Source organism: Scyliorhinus torazame, chromosome 10, assembly GCF_047496885.1.
Source record: "Scyliorhinus torazame isolate Kashiwa2021f chromosome 10, sScyTor2.1, whole genome shotgun sequence".
In the NCBI taxonomy this organism is placed as follows: Eukaryota; Metazoa; Chordata; class Chondrichthyes; order Carcharhiniformes; family Scyliorhinidae; genus Scyliorhinus; species Scyliorhinus torazame.
Window position 1 is genome coordinate 86,290,254 of NC_092716.1, and position 26,754 is coordinate 86,317,007.

The window sequence follows — 26,754 nt, forward strand, 5'->3', positions numbered from 1 at the left end:
TTCTCCCTCAGTGTACCCGAACAGGCGGCGGAATATGGCGACTGGGGGATTTTCACAGTAACTTATGCCTACTTGTGACATTAATGAAGATTATTATTAGAATACAATATCTCTGATGGAAAGGATCCTTTTGCTCGTGGGGTCAGAGGACGGTATCTGGCATTTATGAGCGGATTCTGGCAGAAGATTTAGCTTCAATGGAAAGGGTGTAGACTAGGTGGGAGGAGGAGGAGCTGGGGCCCATAATAAAAGATGAGGTGTAGAGTGAGACCCTTCACAGGGTGATCTCTATGTCTTCATGAGCGAGGCTGGGTTTGATCCAGCTTAACGTGGTGTTTAGGGTGCACCTGACCAAGTCTAGGATGAATCGTTTCTTCTCGGAGGTGGATGACAGGGGTGGGTCCGGCCAACCATTCACACATGGCCTGGTCTTGTCCTAAACTTGTGGGCCGGGATTTGCTGGCGTCAAAACCGACACGAGTGACGCCGGCGTCAACGGGCCTCCAGGTCCAGGCAGTCACCCCTTCGGGGGCTACATTTTGCATATTGAACTGGAGCCCTGTCTGTTAGTTGCCATATTTGGGGCGTCGGACTTGCCGGGGCTGCAGACGGGTGTGGGGGCGGATGTTCTTGCCTTTGCCCTGGAGGTGGGTTCTGCTGGGGTGGAGGTCTGCATCTCCACCTAGTGCCTCAATCGGGTTGGGAGACTTGATGGAGTCTTTGTACTCCGAGAAGGTCAAGAACACCGTCAGGGGTTCGGTCGAGGGATTTTATTGGAGATGGCAACCTTTTACAATTTACTTTAAGGAACTGATCACTGTCAATTGTTCGGGGGTGAGGGAGGTGAAGGTGTTGGTGTTACTTATCATGTTTTTTTCTGTAATTGTATTAGGTTTGTTGATATAGATTTGTCTAATTTGTAATTTATAAAATGAAAAACTCTTAACAATAGCATTTTTAAAAAAAGTTCATGCCAAAAGAATCCTTGTGTCCAACAAAGCTTTGTTTTGCATTTATACATCATCACACCGAATTCACACAATTTTCAGGTATTGATCTTTTTGGCTAGCTGCACATTGCCTCTGATGCGCAATCAATTACTCTCAAGACAAGGTGAGTCATAACTAATAGGGAACGTGATGTCGTCCTCCCAGGCAGCTTCGTCACCCCTAGGCGGCTCTGTTGGGGCGAAAGGTGGACAGGGGGGGAAGGCGCTTGTAGGCGTCGGTGTGTGTTTGGGCCTAGGCAGGGGCGGCGGGAGTACTGACCCTCCAGTTAGGTGCTGTGGGGAGGGTGGGGGTGGGGGCAATGGTGCGGGTGCACGTGGGGCTCCGGCGGGCGCCAGGTCCCGAAGGGAGACCGTGTCTTGGTGGCCGTCAGGGAATGCCTCATAGGCATACTGGGGGTTGGTGTGCAGCAGGTGGACCCTCTCGACCAACGGGTTCGACTTGTGCACCCTCACGTTTCCGAAGCAGGATGGGTCCGGGTGTCGCTAGCCAGGTTGGGAGCGAGGTCCCGGAGGAGGACCTCCTGGGGAAAACAAGGAGACGTTCGTGAGGTGTCTGATTTGTGGTTGTACAGAGCAGTGACCGGATGGAGTGGAGGACCACCGGGATGACTTCCTGCCAGCGGGAGACTGGGAGATTCTTGGACCGTAGGGCCAGCAGGACGGTCTTCCAGACCGCTCCGTTCTCCCTCTCTACCTGTCCGTTTCCCCGGGGGTTGTAACTTATCGTCCTGCACGAGGTGATGCCCATGATGAGCAGGAATTGACGCAGTTCGTCACTCATAAAGGAGGACCCCCTATCACTGTGTATGTACGGGGGGAAACCGAACAGTGTAAAGATACCCTGGAGGGCCTTGATGACAGTGGTTGTGGTCATGTCTGGGCAGGGGATGGCGAATAGGAACCGGGAGTACTCGTCAATCACGTTCAGGAAATATGTGTTGCGGTCGGTGGAGGGGAGGGGGCCTTTGAAATCCATCTGAGGCGTTCAAAGGGACGGGAAGCCTTTATCAGATGCGCCCTCTCTGGTCGGTAGAAGTGCGGTTTGCACTCCGCGCAGATCTGGCAGTTCCTGGTGACTGTCCTGACCTCCTCGATGGAGTAGGGCAGGTTGTGGGTCTTGATAAAATGAAAGAAACGAGCGACCCCCGGGTGGCAGAGGTCCTCGTGGAGGGATCGGAGGCGGTCCACTTGTGCGGTGGCACAAGTGCCGCGGGTCAGGGCATCAGGAGGCTTGTTCAGCTTCCCCGGACAATACAAGATCTCGTTATTGATGGAGAGTTCTATCCTGCACCGCAAGATCTTGTCGTTCTTAATCTTGCCCCGCTGTTCATTATCGAACATGAAAGCAACCGACCGTTGGTCCGTGAGGAGAGTGAATCTCCTGCCGGCCAGGTAATGCCTCCAGTGTCGCACAGCTTCAACTATGGTCTGGGCCTCCTTTTCGACCGAGGAGTGGCGAATCTCGGAGGCATGGAGAGTACGGGAGAAGAAAGCCACAGGCCTGCCCGTTTGGTTGAGGGTGGCCGCCAGAGCTACGTCGGACGCATCGCTCTCGACCTGGAAGGGGAGGGACTCGTCAATGGCGCGCATCGTGGCTTTTGCAATGTCTGCTTTGATGCGGCTGAAGGCCTGGCGGGGCTCCGTCGACAGGGGGAAGGTTGTGGACTGGATCAGGGGTCGGGCTTTGTCTGCGTAATTGGGGACCCACTGTGCATAATAGCTGAAGAACCCGAGGCAGCGCTTTAGGGCCTTGGGGCAGTGAGGGAGGGGGAACTCCATGAGGGGGCGCATGCGCTCAGGGTCGGAGCCTATGACTCCACTTCGCACTACGTAGCCTAGAATGGCTAGACGGTCGGTGCTAAACACGCATTTATCCTTATCGTATGTCAGATTAAGGATTTTCGCAGTCTGGACGAATTTTCGGAGGTTGGTGTCATGGTCCTGCTGGTCATGGCCTCAGATGGTGACGTTATCCAGATACGGGAACGTTGCGCGTAAGCCGTACCGGTCAACCATTCGGTCCATCTCTCGTTGGAAGACCAAGACCCCGTTCGTGACACCGAAGGGAACCCTTAAAAAGTGATAGAGCCGCCTGTCTGCTTCGAAGGTAGTGTACTGGCGGTCACCATTACGGAGGGGTAGCTGGTGGTAGGCAGACTTGAGATCCACCGTGGAGAAAACCTTGTATTGCGCGATCCTGTTCACCAGGTCGGCTATACGGGGGAGAGGGTACGTATCCAGCTGCGTAAACCTGTTGATGGTCTGGCTGTAGTCAATGACCATCCTATGTTTCTCCCCGGTCTTTATCACCACTACTTGAGCCTTCCAGGGACTGTTGCTCGCCTCGATGACCCCTTCCCTCAGCAGCCTCTGGACCTCCAACCTGATAAAGGTCCGGTCCTGGGCACTGTACTGTCTGCTCCTGGTGGCGACGGGTTTGCAATCCGGCTGAGGTTCGCAAACAGGGAAGGCGGGTCGACCTTAAGGGTCGCGAGGCCGCAGACAGTAAGGGGGGTATAGGGCCGCCGAATTTAAAAGTCAGGCTTTGCAGATGGCACTGGAAATCCAGCCCAAGGAGGGTGGCTGCGCTGAGGTTCGGCAGGACGTACAGACGGAAATTGTGGAATTCCCTGCCTTGGACAGTGAGGTTCGCTAGGCAGAACCCCTTTATCTCCACCACGTGTGACCCGGAGGCCAGGGAGATCCTTTGATTTACGGGATGGGTGACAAGAGAACAGCGCCTTACCGTGTCAGGGTGAACAAAGTTTTCCGTGCTCCCAGAGTCGATCAGGCACGACGTCTCGTGGCCGTTGATGAAGATCATCGTTGTAGCTTTCGCCAGCGTCCGGGGCCGACTCTGGTCCAGAGTCACCGAGGCCAGCTGCAGTAATGGAGAGTTCGGATAGCATGTAGTCGGCTGTGCTGAGGGCCTGGGGCCCCATCCAAGATGGCGTCACCCATGGGTCGCACATGGTGTCCAGGGATGAAGAAGATGGCGGCGGCGAGGGACAAAATGGCGGCACCCACCCGTCCAGCGTGGTGTCCAGGGGGCAAAATGGCTGTGCCCGCGGGTCGCACGTGGCCTTAGGATAGGGGGGTGGCGGTGAGCGCTGGGCGGTCGGGGCCTGAAAGGGGGGGGTTGCCGATAGTCGCTGGAGACCGCGGCCACGGCGCGGGCCTGGCAGACCCCCACATAGTGGCCCTTCTTGCCGCACCCTTTGCAGGTGGCGGTGCGGGCCGGGCAGCGCGGGCGGGGATGATTCGCCAGCCCACAGAAGAAACAACGGTGTCCGGTGGCGTTAGCTGGCCGTCTCGCCGCGCAGGTTTGCAAGGTCAGGGGAAAGGTCTGAGGGGCTGCCGCTACGGGGTGCCACGCAGCCCAGGGGGCCGCTGCTCGATCGGGAGCAATGGACAGCGCGTTTTTATATACAACGTCCATGGACCCGCCAGGGCCCGTGCCTCTGCAAGTCTCAGAGTGTCCATTTCTAGGAGCCTTCGGCGGATATCGAAGGAGGTCATACCTGCCACGAAAGCATCCCTGATCAAAGGTTCTGTGTGCTCGTTCCCCGAAACTGGCGGGCAGCCACAGTTTCGGCCCAGCACCAGCAGCGCCCGGTAGAAGTCTTCCAACGTTTCCTCGGGGCTTTGCCTCCTAGTCGCCAGCAGGTGACGAGCATAGACCTGGTTCACAGTGCGGATATAATGTCCTTCTAGCAGCTCGATCGCGGCAGCATAATTCACCGCCTCCTCGATAAGAGGGTAGATTTGAGTGCTGACCCGTGAGCGTAGGAAATGCATCTTTTGTCCTTCCGTGGGGTGTCGGCGGCCGTGTCGAGGTAGCCCTTAAAACACGCCAGCCAATGTTTGAAAATAGCAGCAGAGTTGTCCGCGTGGGGGCTGAGCTGGAGGCACTCCGGTTTGATATGGAGATCCATCCTTTCAACTGAAGTTGTAGCAGATTAAATTGATGCGCAATCAATTACTCTCAAGACAAGGTGAGTCATAACTAATAGGCTTTAATCTGCTAGAACTCTTCCCCAGCAGCTTCGATACAGAAAATGAAGGCTGCTGGGATGGCATCGGTTCTTATACTCCGCCTCTCAGGGCGGAGCTATGTACATCAGCCAATGGTAGACTCCTGGGTCTAACCAATGGTCATCCACCTCTCAGGTACCGCAATACCTGGTATTACCACAGCCTCCAATAGCTCCTGTCTCCTTTTTTGCTAAACAAATAAATTCTTATGACTGACTGGCTTCAGCGTTCCGCTTCCTGTTTCTGTCTGTGTTTTCTTTGTGTCTGCATCTGTGCCTTCGCTCTCCGGTTTCTCTGCATGCAACTCTCATTGGCCCCTGCATTGTGTCTGTCAGGCACAGGGCTTTTTTCTTAATTTCCTTCCTGTTGGTATTGATTCTAGATCAAGGGTTGTCGGGTCACATGGATCAATATTTCTTCTCCAAGAAAATTACAGTTGATCCCCTTGCAAACTCATATAAACATTCTTAAAAGCAATTACAAATTCCACTGTTTTGATCCCAGCTGATGTTACTACTGGACAGGCAGATCCCAGAACAGAACTCTGACTCAATCGATCTTGGACGGGAGTCTCCGTTGACTGATGCCGGAATTGGGAAACGTGATTGGCACTGGAGCGCGCCCATCCCACTGTTGGGTTGGCTGGAGCCAAAGGACACCTAGGGGTGCCCCGTTCTAGCAGATTAAAGCCTATTAGTTATGACTCACCTTGTCATGGCGGGCGCTGGTTTCACGCCAAATCGCAATTCTCCGGTGCCTCGACAGTGGTGTTGGTGCATTCCAGAACGCACATACAGTAAACACCCTTGGCATATCATTAGTGGGCCCGACCCTGTATTCACCAGGGCCTTCGTGATTCTCCACCACCACGGGGTCAAATTCCCGACGGCGAGTTCACTTGTGCTTTTAAAAATCGTGAAACAGGGTCGTGCTGCTGAGGGGGAGCGAGGGGATACAGAAAGTGTCCAACATCATCATAGTGTGGTGACAGTTGTGTTGCTGGCCGGGTGCTTCTACCAGGGGCGGGGGAGTAGCGGGGGGGTGGCCAGCCGGTGGACGTTGGGGAAGGTGGGCGCGGAACACCATTGCCACGGCCTACAAGGCGGCCATGCAGCTGTGCATGTTGCTGACTGTCCACTGTTAACTTTTTTAAAATAAATTTAGTGTACCCAATTATTTTCTTTTCCAATTAAGGGGCAATTCAGCATGGCCAATCCACCTAACCTACATATCTTTGAGTTGTGGGGGTGAAACCCACGCAGACACGTGGAGAATGTGCAAACTCCACACGGACAGTGACCCAGGGCTCGAATCGAACCCGGGTCCTCAGCACCGTAGGCTGCAGTGCTAGCCACTGTGCCACGTGCCACCCGTCCACTGTGAACTTAGGGCCACAGGTCATATGGGTGTCCCCCCGGGGCACCCCTAGGTGTCCTTTGGCTCCAGCCAACCCAACAGTGGGATGGGCGCGCTCCAGTGCCATCTTATTGGCTGGGATGAGTGTGTGTGGCGAGTGCAGTGTGTATATGTGGCTGCAGCTTGTCAGCCTCCCGAGGGTCAATCACAGACCTGGCGAATCCCGCACCGTTTCTCATTGCAATCGATTGTGTTTCACGTGGTGCCAGTGCTAGCGCCTCCACTGTCACCGAATCGGTCCAGGTGCGGCTCCAGTTCTGCTGTCGTGGAAGTCCACGAATCCTGCCCCAGCGTCAAGACATAGTCTCAGGAACAGAGAATCCAGCCGCATGTCTTTTTCTTTAGAGACTTAGGTGACCAGGGTCACAGGACTGGCAATTAACTTTTAACAAAAGAATAAAATATTAAACAAAAAAAGATCAACTATAATACACTACTCCCTCACTCCCATTACACCTTAAAAGGTCTTTACAAATTTAGAAGGATTACACAAGTTACAAAGTACCTTCAATTCTAATGTTTCAATAAGTGCACAGTCCATGTAAACCAAAAGGCAAAATGTGGTCAGGCACAGCACATTCAGAAACCAAGTGACAGATGCCACCCAATTCAAGTTCTGTGTATTTCTTATTAAATCCTCCCAGATGCTTCCCACACACTGAGCCAACTGGTCTTACTGGAAATCTGACTTCCACACAAGGGTTTCCAATCACCACTTTTGAAGAACACACTTTGAAAACTTCTCCCAAGCAAGAATCTCTCTCAGATGCCTTCATCCAGGATCCACTTCCAGGGTTTCAACCTCTCCTTTCATTATTGCTCTGCCTTGGATTGCCGTGTGCAATCTCTCATGTACCCAGTCACACCACATAACACCATTGCTTCACAGGCTGTATTGTGGTTACACCAACCTTAGGATTACATAAGATATTTGCCTTCTCGCTAGCCAACTTCACCAGGTCTACTCCTTTCAGCGCTGTCTTTAACTGGGAGCCTCTGCCCCTTTCTTTTGTCATGGGAATGTCACTTTAAGAAATGTTTGTCTGCTCAAATGGCTGCAGTGATGTCAGAGTGTGGGTGGAGCTGAGCTCTGGCTCTGCTTTTTAGTTTCACTTTGAGGAAAAGCTTGGGTGTGTCTGTGTTTTTTGGTTTCGTTTTAGTTTTGGAGAAGCTGCAATCACAGCAAGATGTGTGTGAGTATCTGCAAGCTTATGAATGTCCATTTGGTGATTTCAATGTGGTAACTGTTCTCAGTAGTGAAGTTAAGCCTGATGTCTTTCTGTACAAAGGGTTCTGTTGTATTATGGATGTTAAAAGGAAAGTTTAAGTATTACTTAGAATGTTATATTCTTTGGGGGTTGTATTTGAATTGATGGTTGCTAAGATGTTCACTGTATGTTTTAAAAAGGTTAACTGAGTTCATAGAATAAACATTGCTTTGCTTTAAAAATTACTTTAGAATTTCTGCTGCACCACACCTGTAGAGTGGGCCGTGTGCTCCCCATAGCATAATCTAATAAAAGTTGTGGGTCAGGTGAACTCCATGATACACTTTGGGGTTCTCTTAAACCCTGGCCCATAACATTTGAACTTCAGTGAACAGAGCCTTGTTCAGGTTCCAGTTATTTGCCCCTTTGACTTCAGTCATCCAGGGACTTCTCTTTTCACCCCCTGGTTTCAAGAACTATCTGTTTTTTAACTTTGGGATTTGTTTTCTATCCTTTACTCCATTGTCCTGCCACTCTGCTGGCAGTTTCTGTGAGAGCTGCTTTCCTCTCAGCTACCTGGTTCTATCTGAACCACAAGTGCTTATGCTTTTCAGTGTGGCCCCTAGTTGCTAAGCAACATCCTAGCCTTTCTTTAAACCCTGTTTGTTTTTACATCGTAAATCCTTTAATTACAATGTCGGCACAATTTAAAATGAAAGCAAAACCCACAGACTTGCAAACACCTTTGTTTAACATGAAGCTAACTAAAGTTTTACCTTTCACAAACACAAAATTAAATTTACTGAAAGCCATACCTTGTTTCTCATACCCACAAATATAAATACAATTACTTAAAACTATCTTGTTTCCCTGACACCACAGACATTTAAAAGAAATTACAAATTTTCCTTATCGTACTGCTTCCAGATCAAGGATCATCACACCCACGAAAGGATTTAATTATCTGCCATACCAATGTTCCTTTCAACACTGCTGGTACCACCATTATTTCCCATTGTCATTTTCATCTTCTACTGTGTGACTAATTTGCATAGACAGAGAAAATATTCTGGAAATCCTGGGGGTGTTATCCACACAGTCCCTAATTGGTTTTGTGCTGTTTCAAGCTACCACTGGTATGTTTGGCAACTCTGGTTATAGTTTTATTGCGCCTACTTTCCACTCCTGTTTGCATTTGACAAGGAGGTTTTTGCCTCTCTAGCACCACAACACAAAAAGGGTAGTGCAGAAAGCATCAAAATGAAATCATCTGTGGCGCAGTGGTTAGCACTGCTGCCTCACGACGGCGAGGACCCGGGTTCGATCCCGGCTCCAGGTCACTGCCTGTGTGGAAATGTCTCCCGTGTCTGCCTTGGCCTCACCCCCACAACCCAAAGATGTGCAGGTTAGGTGGATTGGCCATGCTAAATTGACCCTTAATTGGAAAAAAATACATTTATTTAAAAAATATGAAAGCATCATTCTGGGTATCAGACATTGACTCGCTTGATTCTGTGCTGCTGCATACACTGAGATTTATGTATAAAATATTTCGATCACCGGGGGTAGAGACTTGTGCCTAGAACCCAAGCAAGAATTGTACTCCTCTGGTTCTGGAAAAGGAAGCACTTCTTCAAAATTGTGTTGCCCACTCATTGCTGGAGTTGGCCAGTTACTGAATGTAAGTACATTATTGGATAACACGTCATTTCCCTCTTTGGTACAGCTGGAATGGGTCCTATATCTCCCCCAAAACAGAATAAAGCTCACACTGACTTTTATGGCTACAGGTAATGCTATATTGACGGTCCATGTTGCGTGAGGGCTAAGCCTCCTCAGTCACATCTCCGCTGCCATTAGCAGGTACCCGTGTCTGGTATATATGGCAGAATAGACCATAATTGCCATTTGTTATCACAGATGTTTTTTTCTCCCGCTCCTTGCTGATCCTCTTATGACAAGTTACTGGAGCACTGGGTGTAGTTTCTGTGACAGCAAAAATAAAGTTTCTGCTGCCAACACCTTCTAGGTCTAGACGCCATAATTTTTATTAACCATCAAATTGTCTGCAAGCAATAATAACTTGTAAAAGAAAAGAGCCTGGAGGATTTGTATAAACTTTTGTAGTTAACCTTGATTTTTTTCCCCCCAAATTGGAACTTCTTTGATCTGTACCTCTTCATGTTACACGATAAAGTCTGTTTCATAACGTAGCCAAATTCATTCTAATCACATAGAAGCCTAGAAGTTTTGAAGGTGGTTGTTCTCAAAGCTTTGTTTTCAAACAAGCTATATTTCACAGAATAAAGCAAGATTAATGCACAGGAATTGATTTATATTACTGTTTATTTTCACTGGGAAACCTAGATGAAAAGATCAAGACTCACAGCGCAGTCAGGAGAGAAATAAAGGTCAATTCGGATACTTAGACATACACAAATGTATCCATGCGAATAATGAAATGTGACTTGTGGATAGAAGTTTTGGCCTTGTCTGGATAGTATTCCAGCAGATATGGGGGCATATTTTCCCCCAGAGCAGTATCTAGGAGTGAGCCAGCAGAATGCTGTCTGCCTGGAAATCCCACTGGGAGACCCAATCTGGTTTGAGGGCCAAGGCACTCTTGTATCGAGCTGGCTGTGACAGGAAACCAAGCGCACTAGGGCACCCGCCAGCTCGCGACCACTGCAAGATCTGACAGTATCTCTTGAGAACAGATACATCTTTCCTGATCTTTGGGTTACGCTAAAGACCCAGTTGAAGCCCCACCATCAGTTTTCTCTAGGCCCCACCAACAGTTTTCTTTTGGCATCCATCCATGGGGGTGCCCGAAAATGAGCTGATGATAAAAAGAGACGGAAGGTTGCGAATAGCCTGTCCCACCTCAATACCGTTCTCATGCGGCTACTTCTGACACAAGCCCAGTGCCATAACCTCAGGAATTCCCAGATCATCCTCGCCCAGTGCGGACGGAGACCTGAGATAATGGGTCTCCACTTTGTTGTGTTTTTTGCTCTATCTAGGAATGAAACATTCCCCAGAAGCAGTGAAGTGGAACATGCTCTGCCACATTTCCTTACCCCTTTCATAACCACAGAATCAGTACGGGTGTCCACAAATTGCTTCTATGAAGCATCACTATTCCCTGCTATAGAATATAGAAATTTATTTTTCACTTTCATCTAGTACAAAGTTACTTGCATTTAACATTAATATTCAGCACTAACATACTGGACGTCAGCAGTAAAATTACAAAGTACAAATTTAACAATTTGAAAGCATTAGATACAATGTGCAGTTGACAAATATCAGAAAGGAGTTCTATTGGTTGATGTTACTTTTCTTTGCACCTTTTGGCAAAAGTTTGTGTGCAATAAATATCTGATTAAGAACACTATCAGTGACCAAAGAAGGCAGATAGTAGTAAAGAGCTTTTAGCACATCGATCACAAACTCAGTGGTGTATCTCGTCTTTGGGTTCTGTGCTAACAAAGCAGTGACAATTGTGTTGATTACTGGGTCTACATGCTGTCGGAATGAATGACCAATTGTCATGATTCTTTGCTGTATTTCAGCAATATATTCTTCTCCGTAGTCATGTAGAAGCTCTGGAGAGAGACCATCCATAAGTTTTTTATGTTGTTGCTCCCAGAAGTTAACATTCCCAACTTGAGCTTTAAACACAAAATGTGAAAAAAATGACATTATTTACCTTGACATTTGTCAGTTAATAATTGAATCACTGGGATTTTACTGAATTTGTTCTTCAGATGCTATACACAAGCAAAGTATTGAGCAAAGCTGGGGGTAGTATTTGTAGCCTAAAGCAAGTAAATCTAAACAAGATGGCATTTCTTTATTGGTGCCTTACTGTGCTCAGGGCTAAACTTGATCATGTGTTGCCCAACTACCTCTTCTTGCCCTATTGCTCACCACTTTGCCCACACTAGCAAGTACACTCTCGTCAAAATCATAGAATCACAGAATCCCTACAGTGCAGAAGCTGACCATTCAGCCCACCGAGTCTGCACCAACCCTCTGAAAGAGCACCCCACCTAGACCCATATTCCCGTCCTATCCCCCCACCGAACCTTTTGGGCACTAAGGGGCAATTGAGAATGGCCAATCCACCTAATCTGGGAGGAAACCCATGCAGATACAGGGAGAACATACAAACTCCACACAGACAGTCACCCAAGGTGGGAATTAAACGGGAATCATCTCTACAGTATCTAAAATTTTGGGTTGCCTCCACTTTCCTCATTTGCACATTGTATTTGGTTACAGGGTCAGACTAAATACAAATGGTGACAATATCAACCACTAATTCTCACCGTCAAGTTCATGGATGAGTCTGAACTTTCTCCAATAACAATTTATGCTTATCTAGCACCCTTAATGTAATAAAGCATCTCAAGGAGATTAATGAGTTTTCTGAGGCAAAATTAGGCACCAAGTCACAAAAGACAATATTAGGACAGATAGCCAGAAGCTTGGTCAAAGATGTATGCTTTAAGGAGTGTTTAAGAGAGGCAGATAGTCAAAGAGGTGTAGGGATGAATTGCAGAGACTAGGCAAGAGAAGGTATGGCCACCAATGATGGAGGAATTAAAACCGAGATATCCAACATGTCAGAATTGGGAGAGTGCAGGTATCTTGGATGTTTTTTTTTGGGGGGGTGGGAATTTTTAAATCAAGATGTCCCTTGACTGGAAGCCAACATGCATCTGTGAGCTCAGGGATGATAGGTGAATGGGACTTTGTATGGGTGTCATGGTAGCATGGTGGTTAGCCCTGTTGCTTCACAGTGCCAGAGACCCGGGTTCGATTCCCGCTTGGGTCACTGTGCACGTTCTCCCCATGTCTGTGTGGGTTTTCTAGGGGTGCTCCGGTTTTCTCCCACAAAACTCATGCTTGTTAGGTGAATTGGGCATTCTGAATTCTCCCTCAGTGTACCCGAAAAGGTGCCGGAATGTGGCGACTAGGGGCTTTTCACAGAAACTTCATTGCAGTGTTAATGTAAGTCTACTTGTGACACTAATAAAGATTTTTTTTCAGAAGAATGGACATCACTAGCATAGTGTTGGATGAACTTATGTTTACAGAAGTTAGCATGTGAGAGACCAGCCAGGAGTGCATTGGAATAATTAAGTCCAGAGGTAACAAAGGCATAGAAGAGGATTTTACTGGCAGATGAGTTGAGTCAGAGGCAAAGTTGGGGAATGTCATGGAGGTGGAGATAGGTGGTCTTGGTGTAGCCACGGAAATATGGTCGGAAGTTCATCTCTAGGTCAAATAAGACATCAAGGTTGCCAACAGTTTGGTTTAGTTTAGACAGTTGGCAGTGAGGGGAGATGGAGGATAGCTAGGGAATAGTGATTGGAGCTATAGCCAAAGACAATGGCTTCAGTTTTCTCAATACTTAATTGGATGAAATTAAATATTGTGAAAAACATTATTTTATTTGGCTCCAGAGAAAACTCCATCCTCTTAACCCTGGCTCATGCTTCTTCAAACTCTTACTTCAAGCTTCATCACAAACTCAGACCCACCCACTGCCTGCATCCTGGCCTCCACTAAGCTTTCTTGACCTGTTTTTTTTTACCTGGCTGCCACTGACATTCCCTCCACCAATACACTGAATTCAAAACACTCATCTTGTTTATAAATTCCTTTATGGTTTCTCCTTTATTTACTTCAGTCCTCCTTCAGATTCCCCATGCTCTCCACCTCGATTGGTGTCGAGCTCGCAACCAACTTAGCCAGATGTCTGAAACCACCTCCCCACATCTCTTCACCTGGCTATCTTTAAAAATGTTAATGAATGTGCTTTTGACAGAAGTCTAATGATGACCATGAAACCATTGTCGATTGTTGTAAAATCCCATCTGGTTCACTGATGTCGTTTAGGGAAGGAAATCTGCCACCCTTCGTGGTCTGGCCTACATGTGACTCCGCAGCAATGTGGTTGACTCTCAAATACCCTCTGAAATGGAGGACAATAAATGCTGGCCCAGCCAGCGATGCCCACCTCCCGTAAATGAATCATTTTTAAAAAACTCCCTTTATGTTATTTTTACAAACCACTTAGTGCCCATTTAATCCCATGTGATATACCTTGGGATCTTTAACCATGATGTTCTGAATGCTTTATGAATGCAATTTATAATTGTTAACTCAATATGTTATCAAATTAAACTCAAAACAATTTACCTGTTTTTGTGGCGCCAGGTTGGATGATGGATATTTGTACTCCCCAAGCTTTCATCTCTTGACGCAAAATGTCTGAAAAAAACTCCAGCGCTGCTTTGGATGCTCCATATGCTGACATGCTTCCAAATGGCAGTTCCCCTGTGAACCAGGTCAGTTAGGAGATCATTAGTAACACAAGGCATGTATGCTTTTTAATTCTTTCTCAAATTAATCAAGGTATGATATGAACTAATGTTCACTGAGAGAAAGTTCCTTGGGTGCATTCGGGTCTTTCTAGTTCTTATGATGCTAAACATTATTTCTTGGTGCAGCTCTCCTGATTTAGTGCAAGTGAGTTTATTTATACCGTACCACAATACATTACTTTTATATGTATGCCTTAGCCCGAATCAACGCTACTGTTAATGAACATTAAAGGAGGAAAGACTGGGTTGCTATATTTTTTCAAACACATTACAAAGATATGTTACTTTTGACATTGTGATGACCAGCCATTTTCCATCTCCACTCACTCCTGTGCCATTTTGTGCTTTTGGATATTCTGGGACAGGATGAGGGTGGAATGGGAGAATAGATTCTAATGGAATGGATTCTAAACATATTCTCACCTTGTTTCACTGATTGTATGTAAGAAACAGAAAGATGGTCTGAGAACAAGCAGCACTGCCTGGAAATCAGGCAACTTCTCATCCCTAGTGGAAGTACCATTGAGGGCTTCCTGGCCTGCTGCCAGACTATGGCATGTCTCCACCTGCCCATCCTCTAACCCTAATGCCTCCAGCACGGCATCTATCACTCTGAAACCTTTTCTCTGCACTGGTGTTCACTTTGCCAGGATTAAAATTGCCGCAATATTCTTCAGTGCAACTCCCCTTAAAGAACGAAAGCCTGCCTTTAAGAACAGGCGGGCTGCACCACATGGTGTCTGAGCAATGCTGCTGTGCTCCTCTGCTGAGCACAGATGCAATCAGCAATAACAAGACGACAACAGCAGCACGGGATCTGCTCAGCCAGACACTACAATTATGTAGCTGATGTGGCAGCATCTAATTTGTGTGCTGCCAACTTCGATCTGAATGGGTGAGGGCAGGTCTCGAATCGTGGCCCCATGCCCAAAATCGCAGCAACACAATTTTTCATCACTAGTCTTTTAAAAAGATGAGTACAAGTCAATGGGAACAGCTGGTGCACATACATGGCTTCAGTCGTAGGTCGTAGAACTTGGCAGCATGGTGGCTCAGTGGTTAGCACTGCTACCTCACAACACCAGCGACCCAGGTTCAACTCTGGCCTTGGGTCACTGTCTGTGTGGAATTTGCACATTCTCCCTGTGTATGCATGGGTTTCCTCTGGGTGCTCTGGTTTTCTCCCAAAGTCCAAAGATGTGCAAGTTAGGTGGATTGGCCATGCTAAATTGCTCCTTGGTGTCCAAGGATGTGCAGGTTAGGTTCCAGGGTTTGGGGATAGGGCGGGGAGGACATGGGTAAAGTGCCCATTCAAGCGGTCGGCACAGACTTGATGGGCCGAATGGCCTCCTTCTGCACTCTAGAGATTCTATAATTCTATAAACTCACTCAGCGTTTAAATCTGGTAGTCTAACAAGGGTAGCCATGCTATTTTGCGTAGATGGATGCTCCAGAGTTTGTAACCATCTTGTGGGCTGGATTTTAAGAGATGCCACAGTCCTCATCCAATCAACTAAAGGATCTAAGTTGAGGGGAAGTGGTGGGAGGAACCTGCACATGATCCTTATGGTTGCCGTGCAATAATTTATCATTGGGAGCAGTGTTAATTGCTTTAGTTTAAGGTAAGACTTCTGACAGGAGGAAGTCCCGCCTTAGAGTATGTGGCTCTGCAGCGCTAGCCAAGAGCAGTGGCTAGTGCTGGGACTACAGGCAATACCACCACATAGAAGAGGCTAGGTAAATCTGAGTAGGAGGTCTTATTGAGGGGGATTTGGGTTGGGACGGCTTGAGGGTTAAAAGGGGGATTAACACTGGGAAAGGGCGAATGCCTCCGATGGGCCCAGGGACCCACAAAAGAGGTTCCGCCCCCCCTCACCCCCACATTGCCCGACACCAGCCCATGCAGGTAAAGCTGCTAGGCTTCCTGCATTATGTTGGCCATCTCACCACGGGTAAAATACCAGTAGGGCTACCTAAGGGCTTCAACAAGCAAAGTGTGGTCAGGTCTCCCGACATCACCCCTGCCTCCAGTAAAATTTCAGACAGGTTGAGGGTGGGCGAATAGGTGATGGAAAGACCACCAGCTGGATATTATGTGTCCCCACTGTCTTGAAACCCAGTCAAAGAAGAGCAGGGCAAATACCCCTGGTGTTCAAATATTCTTCCCCCCTTTGTTCCGGCCAATATTCATCCCTCAATCAACATCGCAAAAACAGATTCAGAAAATACTGGACAATCTCAGCAGTTTTCTCTTAGCATCTGTGGAAATAGAAGGGAGCTAATGTTTTGAGTTTGGATGACTCTTGACAAAAACAGATTATCTGGTCATTTGCATATCACTGCTTTGGGAGTTTTCTGTGTACAACAGCCTAACCCACCTGAGGAACCCCTCCCCAAACCTTCTTTCCCACCAAGATCGCCATCCCCCGATTTTTAGCATCCAGCCCCGAATTAAACACCTGGCCTACCCACCTTTTCCTCAATCTTACCTGGTCTGCCACCTTCAGGTGTGTCTCCTGGAGCATGACCACATCCGCCTTCAGCCCCTTCAGGTGTGCGAACACCCGGGCCGGCTTAACCGGCCCGTTCAGCCCCCTGACATTCCAGGTTATCAACCGGATCAGAGGGCTACCCGCCCCCCTCCCCGCCGGCTAGCCATAACCCCTCGTCGGCCAGCCACGCGCCCGCTCCCCACGGCGGCAGACCCCCGTCCCAACCCCCTCTACTCGCTCCAGCTCCCCCTTGACCATACCAGCAGCAACCCGGTTCTCTCTCTCTCTCTCTCTCTCTCTCTCTCTCCCCCCCCCCCCCCCCCCCCCCCCAGCTAGGACCCCTCCTAGCTGCACTGCTCCCCCCCATTGCACTCCTGCAAGTCAGCTGACTCCTGCTGACCCCGGCCTCTCCTGCCTCGCCTTCGACTCTTCCCATTGTGGGACTTCCCCGCCCCCTCCATTACCTACCAGCAGCTCTCCACCTCCCCCTTCCATCCCAACCACGGGAAAAAACCCGCGCTTCCCCGTCCCGGCCCTGCTCCCTCCAGCCTTCAGCGTGGGAAAAAGCCCACACTTACCCTGCCCGGCTCCGCCTCCTCTGTCGCAGCTCCTTTTACTGGCCCAGTTCCCTCACCCCCGACAAGGGCCTCCCCCTCCCTTGCGGGGCCCCATCCCCCCTGTGGTGTTGGGTGTTCTGACACACAGATGAGCCAACACAGTTGCATATGGTACAACGCTTCTTTATTTAAACTCACTATTTACAACTTGGTCTTTGCACTCTGCACGTGGGGGGCTCCCTGCTTGTGGTGTTTCAACAGCTCTTTCTTGTTCCCTTCTCCCCAGACCTACTGGCCTCCAGGTGTCGTGCTCGTGCTTTTTATGTGGTTGGTGTTCTTGTCTGTGATTGGTTGTGGTGTTGTGTACTCTGATTTGCCTGTTAGTGTGTCCATCATGATGTGTGTGTTTGAATATCATGACATCCCCCCTTTTTACAAAGATATGTGCCTACGTGGTAATAAATATGATCGTGACGTGAGTGCATCTAAGAGTGTGTGTGTGTCGTGTGCAGCATGTGTCTATGACGGAACTATGTACATGGGGCGATGTCGAGTGCGTCACATGAATCCAGTTGTACCATAACATAACAGAAATGCCAACGAGAGAAGAAGAAAAAAAAATTTGAACAGTTGTCCAGTCAGACGACATCTGGAACGATAAACAACAACAGGTTATCATGTAAAATTGTCCAACTTATTAAACATATGAACTGTATTATAAGTCCATTCTAATGGGTTTGCGACGAATTCGGGTTGACCGCCTCAAGGGTGGATCAAGAACCACCGGCTGCTGTGCAGGCATGGCCATGGGTGGCGATGGAAAGGGCGTGATGTGCGGCAGCTCCACAAAGTCATCCTCGGAAGCCTGTTGAGGATCTGGCATGTTGTGTGGCTGTGAGTGTGGAAGTCGGCGAAGGGCGCGCCGATTGCGGCGACGCACGGAACCATCCGGCATGCGAACCAGGAACGAGCGGGGAGCCACTTGTCGGAGGACTTCGGCCGGTGCTGACCAGCCACCATACGGTTGATGGACGCGTACTTTGTCTCTGGAGGACAGGGGGGGCAGGTCCGTCGCTCGTGTGTCGTACCGACCTTTCTGGCGATCACGCTGCAGTTGCATGTTCCGAAGAACCGCCTCATTGTCTGTTGTCGGTGCCAGGACGGAAGGTACCGTCGTCCTGAGAGAGCGACCCATTAGTAGCTGCGCTGGCGAGAGGCCCGTGGATAACGGGGCCGATCGATAGGCCAGCAAGGCAAGGTTAAAGTCCGATCCGGCATCAGCCGCCTTGCACAGGAGCCGCTTTGCGATGTGGACACCCTTTTCAGCCTTCCCGTTCGATTGTGGATGCAGAGGGCTGGATGTCACATGAGTGAAACCATATGCTGCGGCAAAGGACGACCATTCACGGCTGGCAAAACAAGGTCCATTGTCTGACATGACAGTCCTTGGAATGCCATGGCGAGCAAACGTTTCCTTGCAGGCCCCAATGACTGCGGACGACGTCAGATCATGGAGAGGCATGACTTCCGGGTAGTTTGAGAAGTAGTCTATAATAACAATGTGATCTCTGCCGAGCGCGTGAAATAGGTCCACACCCACCTTCGCCCAGGGGGACGTCACCATCTCGTGTGGTAGAAGTGTTTCCGGAGGTTGCGCCGGCTGAAACCTCTGACAGGTTGTGCAGTTGAGCACCATGTTGGCTATGTCTTCATTAATACCCGGCCAATATACCGCCTCCCGGGCCCTTCGTCTGCATTTTTCGACGCCCAAGTGGCCTTCGTGTAGTTGACGAAGAATCATCTGGCGCACACTGTGTGGAATAACGATCTTATGCGATTTCATAAGGACCCCGTCTATATTGGTGAGATCATCTCGCACATTATAAAACTGGGGGCACTGCCCTTTTAGCCACCCTTCCGTCATGTGGCGCATCACTCGCTGCAGCAGAGGGTCAGTCGCCGTCTCTGCGCGTATGTGGGCCAGACTAGGATCATCAGCTGGCATATTTGCTGATGTCAGAGTCACGTGTGCCTCAATTTGACGCACGAACCCCTCTGCATCTGGTGGTGTGCTCACTGCTCGGGAAAGAGTGTCCGCCACGATGAGTTCCTTCCCCGGAGTGTAGATCAGTTCAAAATCGTACCTCCTGAGTTTGAGTAAGATGCGCTGGAGGCGAGGAGTCATGTCGTTCAGGTCTTTGTTAATGATGTTGACCAGGGGGCGGTGGTCAGTTTCGACCGTGAATCGTGGCAGGCCATACACATAGTCGTGGAACTTGTCCAGTCCAGTTAACAAGCCCAGGCATTCTTTTTCGATTTGCGCGTAGCGCTGTTCGGTAGGGGTCATGGCTCGTGAGGCATACGCAACCGGGGCCCATGATGACGTGCTGTCTTTTTGCAGGAGTACCGCTCCAATACCAGATTGGCTGGCGTCTGTTGAGATCTTTGTAGGGCGAGTCGTGTCAAAGAAGGCCAGCACTGGTGCCGTGACCAGTTTGTGCTTGAGCTCCTCCCATTCCCGCTGATGCGACTGGTGCCAGTTGAATTCCGTCGATTTTTTTACGAGATGGCGCATGTTTGTTGTATGAGAAGCCAGGTTGGGAATGAACTTCCCAAGGAAGTTGACCATGCCCAGGAATCTTAAGACAGCCTTCTTGTCAGCCGGTCGTGGCATGGCTGTGATGGCGCTAACCTTGTCTGCATCGGGACGGACCCCGGACCTTGAGATGTGGTCCCCGAGGAATTTCAGCTCCGTCTGGCCGAAAGCACACTTCGCACGGTTGAGACGCAGGTCATTTTGCCGTATGCGGGTGAAGACACGTCGAAGACGATGCATGTGTTCCTGCGGAGTGGTGGACCAAATGATGATATCGTCCACATATACACGTACCCCTTCGATGCCTTCCATCATCTGCTCCATAATGCGGTGGAATACTTCAGATGCCGAAATGATGCCGAATGGCATCCGGTTGTAGCAGAATCTGCCAAAAGGGGTGTTGAATGTGCATAGTCTTCGGCTGGCCGGGTCCAGTTTGATCTGCCAGAATCCTTTGGACGCATCCAATTTAGTGAATATGTTGGCTTGCGCCATCTCGCTGGTGAGGTCTTCTCGTTTCGGGATGGGATAGTGTTCCCGCATGATGTTGTTGTTCAGATCTTTTGGATCTATACATATACGGAGCTCGCCAGAGGGCTTCTTTACACAGACCATGGAGCTGACCCATGGCGTGGGCTCCGTGACCTTGGATAGGACCCCTTGGTCCTGAAGAATCTGCAGTTGTGCCTTGAGGCGGTCTTTGAGAGGCGCAGGAACCCTGCGAGGTGCGTGAACGACAGGGATGGCGTCCGGTCTGAGTCGAATCTTGTACGTGTGTGGCAATGTCCCCATGCCTTCAAAAACCTCCTGGTTGTGAGCGAGGAGGGAATGGAGATTCGCGTGGAACTCAGCATCCGGGAAGTCGGATATCTCATCTGGAGAGAGAGACATAATGCGCTGTACCAGGTGAAGGACCTTACACGCTTGTGCGCCCAGTAACGAGTCCTTTGATGAGCCCACAACTTCGAAGGGGAGTGTGGCCGTGTACCTCTTGTGAGTCACCTGTAGCTGGCAAGATCCTATGGACGGGATAACGTTCCCGTTATAGTCAACCATCTTAAGCCGGGATGGTGTGATGGGTGGTTTGACCTTCATGGCCTGGACTGCAGAGTAAGCAATCAGGTTGGCGGATGCGCCGGTGTCCAGACGGAAGGCGACGCGCGATCGGTTGACCGTCAGGGTGGCACACCACTCATCGTCTGGATTGATGGCATTGACCTTGTTGACATCAATGACGGCAACTCGGAAGTCATCCTGGTCATCTGCATCACTTAACTGGAAGTCTTGATGCGTGGGCTGGACGGTCCTGACTCGTGTGCGAGGTTGTCGAGGATGCGCCGGATCCATGGGTTGAGCCGCACGACAGCGGGCTGCGTAGTGGCCCATCATGGCACATCTGTTGCACTGTCGGTTTTTTGCAGGACATTGCCCTTTTAAGTGCAGACCTCCACAATTGCTGCACGTCATGACGTCACGGCGTTCGTTGCGCCACTGCGCATGCGCAGTGCGATCTTGCGGTGGGCGCGCCTGCGCAGTGCGTCCCTCGTTGTGGCCGTTATTTTTGGCGCGCACCTGCGCGGGAGACCGCGAAAAGCGCGGGAAGCGGCCGCTGTCGTCCGGGCCGTGGGGCGGGAAGAAATCGACGGCCTGGATGCGTTCAACGTCGTGGGCGGCCTGGCTTGCCGATTCGACGGCTGGGGACCCCCTCCGTGCCAACTCGGACGCCTGAAATCGGGCAAAACGGCAGGTAGCATTTTCATGGAGGACACAGGCTTCCACAGCAGACGCTAAGGTGAGGCTTTTCATTTTAAAAAGCTGCTGGCGTAGGCCACTAGAGGCAACGCCAAAAACAATCTGGTCCCTGATCATGGACTCTGTAGTGGTGCCGTAACCGCAGGACTGCGCTAGAATCCGGAGGTGCGTCAAAAAGGGTTGAAAAAGTTCCTCCTTACCTTGCAGGCGTTGCTGAAAGATGTATCTTTCGAAACTTTCGTTTACTTCAGCTTGAAAGTGCTGGTCCAGTTTGAGGATGACCGTGTCATATTTGGCCTGGTTTTCGCCTTCTTCGAACACCAGTGAGCTAAAGACATCGGTTGGGTACGGGCCTGCGTAGAAGAGGAGCATTGCAATCTTCGAATCATCCGAGGCATTCTGTTTTTCGGTGGCACGGATGTACAGGTCAAATCGCTGCCTGTAGAGCTTCCAGTTGGTGCCTAGGTTCCCCGTGACTTGCATCGGCTGCGGTCCGTCGGTGTGGTCCATGTCCAGAATGGCAGGTTAGTAGGCAGGTATCGATCCACTCCTGTACCATGTGGTGTTGGGTGTTCTGACACACAGATGAGCCAACACAGTTGCATATGGTACAACGCTTCTTTATTTAAACTCACTATTTACAACTTGGTCTTTGCACTCTGCACGTGGGGGGCTCCCTGCTTGTGGTGTTTCAACAGCTCTTTCTTGTTCCCTTCTCCCCAGACCTACTGGCCTCCAGGTGTCGTGCTCGTGCTTTTTATGTGGTTGGTGTTCTTGTCTGTGATTGGTTGTGGTGTTGTGTACTCTGATTTGCCTGTTAGTGTGTCCATCATGATGTGTGTGTTTGAATATCATGACACCCCCTACCGGCCATCCACCCCCTACTCCGTTTACTTGCTTCCTCCAAGAGCCCACCCGACAGACCCGACCAAAACAGTGCCCAACCCACCCTAACCAAAACTAAACAAGAACAAAGAACCCCCCCTCAAAATGTAACACAACAACAATCCCCGACCATCCCCACGCCCGATCCCCCATCCCGACCCTCAGTTTGTGTCCAGCTTCTTGGCCTGTACAGAGGCCCACGCCTCCTCCGGGGACTCAAAATAATGGTGCCGGTCCTTGTAGGTGACTCACATACACGCCGGCTGCAGCATCCCAAACTTCACCCCCTTCCTGTGCAGCACCACCTTCGCCCGGTTGTACCCGGCCCTCTTCTTCGCCACCTCCGCGCTCCAGTCCTGATATACTTGAACCTCCGCGCTCTCCCACCTGCTGCTCCTCTCTTTCTTGGCCCACCTGAGTACGCACTCCCGATCAGCGAACCGATGAAACCGCACCAACACCGCCCGCGGCGGCCCGTTAGCCTTGGGCCTCCTCGCCAGCACTCTATGGGCCCCTTCCAGTTCCAGGGGTCCTTCAGCAAGTTTAACATGGTGACCACATAGGCCCCCGCGTCTGACCCCTCCAGCCCCTCCGGGAGGCCCAGGATCCGCAGATTCTTCCACCGCGACCGATTCTCCACCTCTTCGAACCGTTCCTGCCATTTCTTGTGGAGCGCCTCCACCTTTACCGCTAGGCCCAAGATCTCGTCCTCGTTATCTGAGATCTTTTGTCGGACCTCGCGGATCACCACCCCCTGGGTCGTCTGGGTCTGCAGCAGCTTATCAATAGAAGCCTTCATCGGCTCCAGCAGGTCCGCTTTGAGCTCCCTGAAGCAGCGCTGGATAACCTCCTGCTGCTCCTGCGCCCACTGCATCCACGCTGCCTGGTCCCTGCCCGCCGCCATCTTGCTCTTCTTCCCTCGCACTTTCTTTGGCTTCACAACCACATTTTTAGTTGCCCCGCTCCTGGTCCAAGCCATACACTGTCGGGGGAATGTTGCAGCCTTCCCACACCGGGAAATGTCGAACAAATGCCGTTGGGGGCCCTGAAAAGAGCCCAAAAGTCCGTTCCAAGTGGGAGCTGCGGAATTCTCCCCCCCACACCGGGTGGGAGAATCGCCCGGGCGCCACGCGTGTCCCGCCACGCTGCCCCGACGCGATTCTCCCAACCCCCCCAAACTGGTGCAGTGAGAATCACGGCTGGCCGCTGGGAGAATCGCCGATCGCCGTTTGCAACGGGCGAGCGGCGATTCTCCGGCCTGGATGGGCCGAGCGGCCTGCCCAATACGACGGGTTCCTGCCGCCGCTGTGCACACCTGGTCGCTGCCGGCGGGAACAGCGCGGGAACGCTGGGGGGGCGACCTGTGCCGGGGGGGGGGGGGGGGTCCTGCACCGGGGTGGGGCCTCAAATGGGGTCTGGCACGCGATCGGTGCCCATCGGTAATTTCCGTGGCGCAGCCTTTACGATTCAAAAGGTTACTTAACTTCGGAGGATTCAGTCTTTGGCCAATTAATTCTTCCAACAGACAGATTTTAGTGGCTTAAATTTGACTTAGACACAAAGGTGGCCAGTGTGGGAATAGAATAAAGTTTATTGGGTAATGCCAGGACTGCACAATGCTGCAACTATTAAAGTAACATAACTGAAATGTTCAATGTAGTCACTAGACCTAATAGAAAACACAGGCTGGCTCCATCAAATATGTGGAGGGGCAGGGCTTCCGTCGGTCTAATGAAACTGTAATGATATGTATATGGGCATGCCAGTGAAGGGTTAATTATTAGATTTGGGCAGCACGGTAGCACGAGTGGTTAGCACTGTGGCTTCACAGCGCCAGGGTCCCAGGTTCGATTCCCCGCTGGGTCACTGTCAGTGCGGAGTCTGCATGTTCTCCCCGTGTCCGCGTGGGTTTCCTCCGGGTGCTCCGGTTTCCTCCCACAGTCCAAAGATGTGCAGGTTAGGCGGATTGGCCATGATAAATTGCCCTTAGTAACCAAAAAAGGTTAGGAGGGGTTATTGGGTTACGGGGATAGGGTGGAAGTGAGGGCTTAAAGTGGGTCGGTGCAGACTCGATGGGCCGAATGGCCTCCTTCTGCACTGTATGTTCTATGTTTCTATGTATGTTTACATCTCAGTGTAATTCAACCACTAGAGGGCACCACCAGTTCCCAGTATAAATATCAGACCTCAGGGAATGCTGGGTAGTTAGTGGAGATTTAGTAGAGAAGACAGATTGATCACAGCACGAGGAGTAGTTTAGGTTAGAGAGAGAGTTAACACGAGGACATCATTAGTTAATACTAGATTATAGATGACTGTTTAACAGATTCAACCTTACTTTATTAGTAGTTATAGCTCTGTATTGTGTGTGAACTTTATTAAATTAATCGTTATTCAATAAATTAGTTTTGCTTCAATCTAAAGATTGGTGGTTTCTTTACCATCAACTCATCAGACCATTCTGGATCATAAGGCAAAGAATAACAACATATTACCACAAAGTGTAATATAACAGAAACCAGTATCAACACTGGTCAATTATCCAGAGTCAGCTCACCTTTGATGTTCTGAGTGAATTCTGGTAGCATAGTGGAATCTGTGGCTCAGAGGTAGAAGTCTTGCTTCTAAATAATAGGTTATTGGTTCAAATTCCACTCCACACACCTGGACACACAAATTGAGGCTCACACTTCTGTGCAGTACTATGGAAGTGCTGCACTGTTGGGGGTGTCATCTTTCAACTGAAGCCCTTTCTGCCCTCACATAAAAGATCCCGTGGCACTATTTTTAAGAAGAACATGGAAATTCACATCAAAAATATTTCCTGAGGCTCAGCCTCATACAGTTTAAGGTGCTGCACAGGGCACACATGACTGGGACAAGGATGAGCAGGTTCTTTGGGGGTGAGGGCAGGTGTGTTAAGTGCTCAGGGAGCCCAGCAAATCACACCCATATGTTCTGGGCTTGCCCAGCGCTGGAGGAATTTTGGAAGGGTGTAGCGAAGACGGTGTTGAGGGTGGTAGGATCCAGGGTCAAACCTGGCTGGGGGCTCGCAATATTTGGGGTGGCAGAGGAGCCGGGAGTGCAGGAGGCGAAAGAGGCTGGAATTCTGGCCTTTGCGTCCCTGGTAAACCGGTGGAGGATTCTCCTTCAGTGGAAAGATACGAGGCCCCCAAGTGTGGAATCCTGGATCAGCGATATGGCAGGGTTCATTAAATTGGAGAGGGTGAAATTCGCCTTGAGAGGGTCGGTACAAGGGTTCTTTAGGCGGTAGCAACCGTTCTTAGACTTTCTGGCAGAACGCTAGACATTGGTCAATGGCAGCAGCAGGTGGGGGGGGGGGGGGTTACTTTATTTTGGTTTATGTTATTTACACTGGAGGGTCTGAGGGGGTGTATACACCTGTTGTCTTAAGTCGGGGTGTTAATGTTAATTTATTATTTAGGTACGGGGGGGGGAGGGGTTTGGGGGGTTGCTTTTTTAGATTGTGTTTTGTACTTCACCCTGTTGGGTTCTTTTTTTCTTTCTCATTTTGTTATTGATATTTTATGAAAACCTTTAATAAAAATTATTTTTAAAAAAATAAAAATTCCTGAGGCCTGGATGGCCCTGACCTGCTACGGGTCTCTTACTCTGGAGCAGGTGCACCCTCTTAGCCTGACCGGCTGAAGTTCATTGGGTCACAGGTAGAGGGGATATGGAGCAGCAGGACACCCATAGAATGACCTGGATAGATGCAACCAGGGTGTCTGGCTGAAAGCCTTCCTCCCTTTGGGTACCCTGTACCCTTGTCGCCTAGTCACTGCTGGAACAGACCTATGGGTAGAGCAATGTAGTGCAGGTCCGAGTGCAAATTCAGCAGATTTGCTGTTTTCCTGGGCCTCCAAGGCAGCGGGCACCCTTCCAATGGAGATTTGTGTCAAAACCACAACTTCAGACAGAACATGGACGGACTCCTCCATTCTTTGTTCCAGTCTGATGAAAGCCTCCGACAACTCTGCCTGATGTTCCCCTGCCTGTTTCCGCATCTCCAATATTTCTTTCAGGGTTAATTCCAGGGGCTCATTATTAGACTTAGCAGGGGCCTGGTCTCGGAGTGTCATAGAATCAAAGAATTTACAGGGCAGAAGGAGGCCATTTGGCACATCGGGTCTGCACCGGCCCTTGGAAAGAGCACCCTATCTAAGCCCCCCCCCCCCCCCCAATCCCCATAACCCAGAGGCCTCAGTTGCCACTGTCACCTGTGGGAACATGTCTGTGAGATGATCACCAGATTGTGATCCTACTCTAGAACAAAGACCCACTGATGTGAGTGTATCTGCATTGTTGGAGGGTGCAGGTGAATGCCGTGACAGGTCTTGATCTGGTGGATCCTTTGCCTCCTCATCTGAGGTGGTCTGGGGAGA

At 50.1% G+C, this 26,754-nt stretch overlaps 1 protein-coding gene across 3 annotated transcripts in view; it reads right to left on the reverse strand.

Moving 5' to 3' along the window:
- Nucleotides 1-9,996: 9,996 nt before the first annotated feature.
- LOC140430708 (11-beta-hydroxysteroid dehydrogenase type 2-like) overlaps nt 9,997-26,754 on the reverse strand; it is a 107,721-nt gene continuing 90,963 nt past the window's right edge. For all 3 annotated transcript variants that reach the window (XM_072518370.1, XM_072518371.1, XM_072518369.1), the window contains 2 exons: nt 13,882-14,019; nt 9,997-11,342 (listed from right to left, as the gene is read on the reverse strand). In XM_072518370.1, coding sequence (XP_072374471.1) covers nt 10,990-11,342; nt 13,882-14,019 — 491 coding nt within the window. In that variant the 3' untranslated portion in view covers nt 9,997-10,989. The remainder of the gene's footprint in view (nt 11,343-13,881; nt 14,020-26,754) is intronic.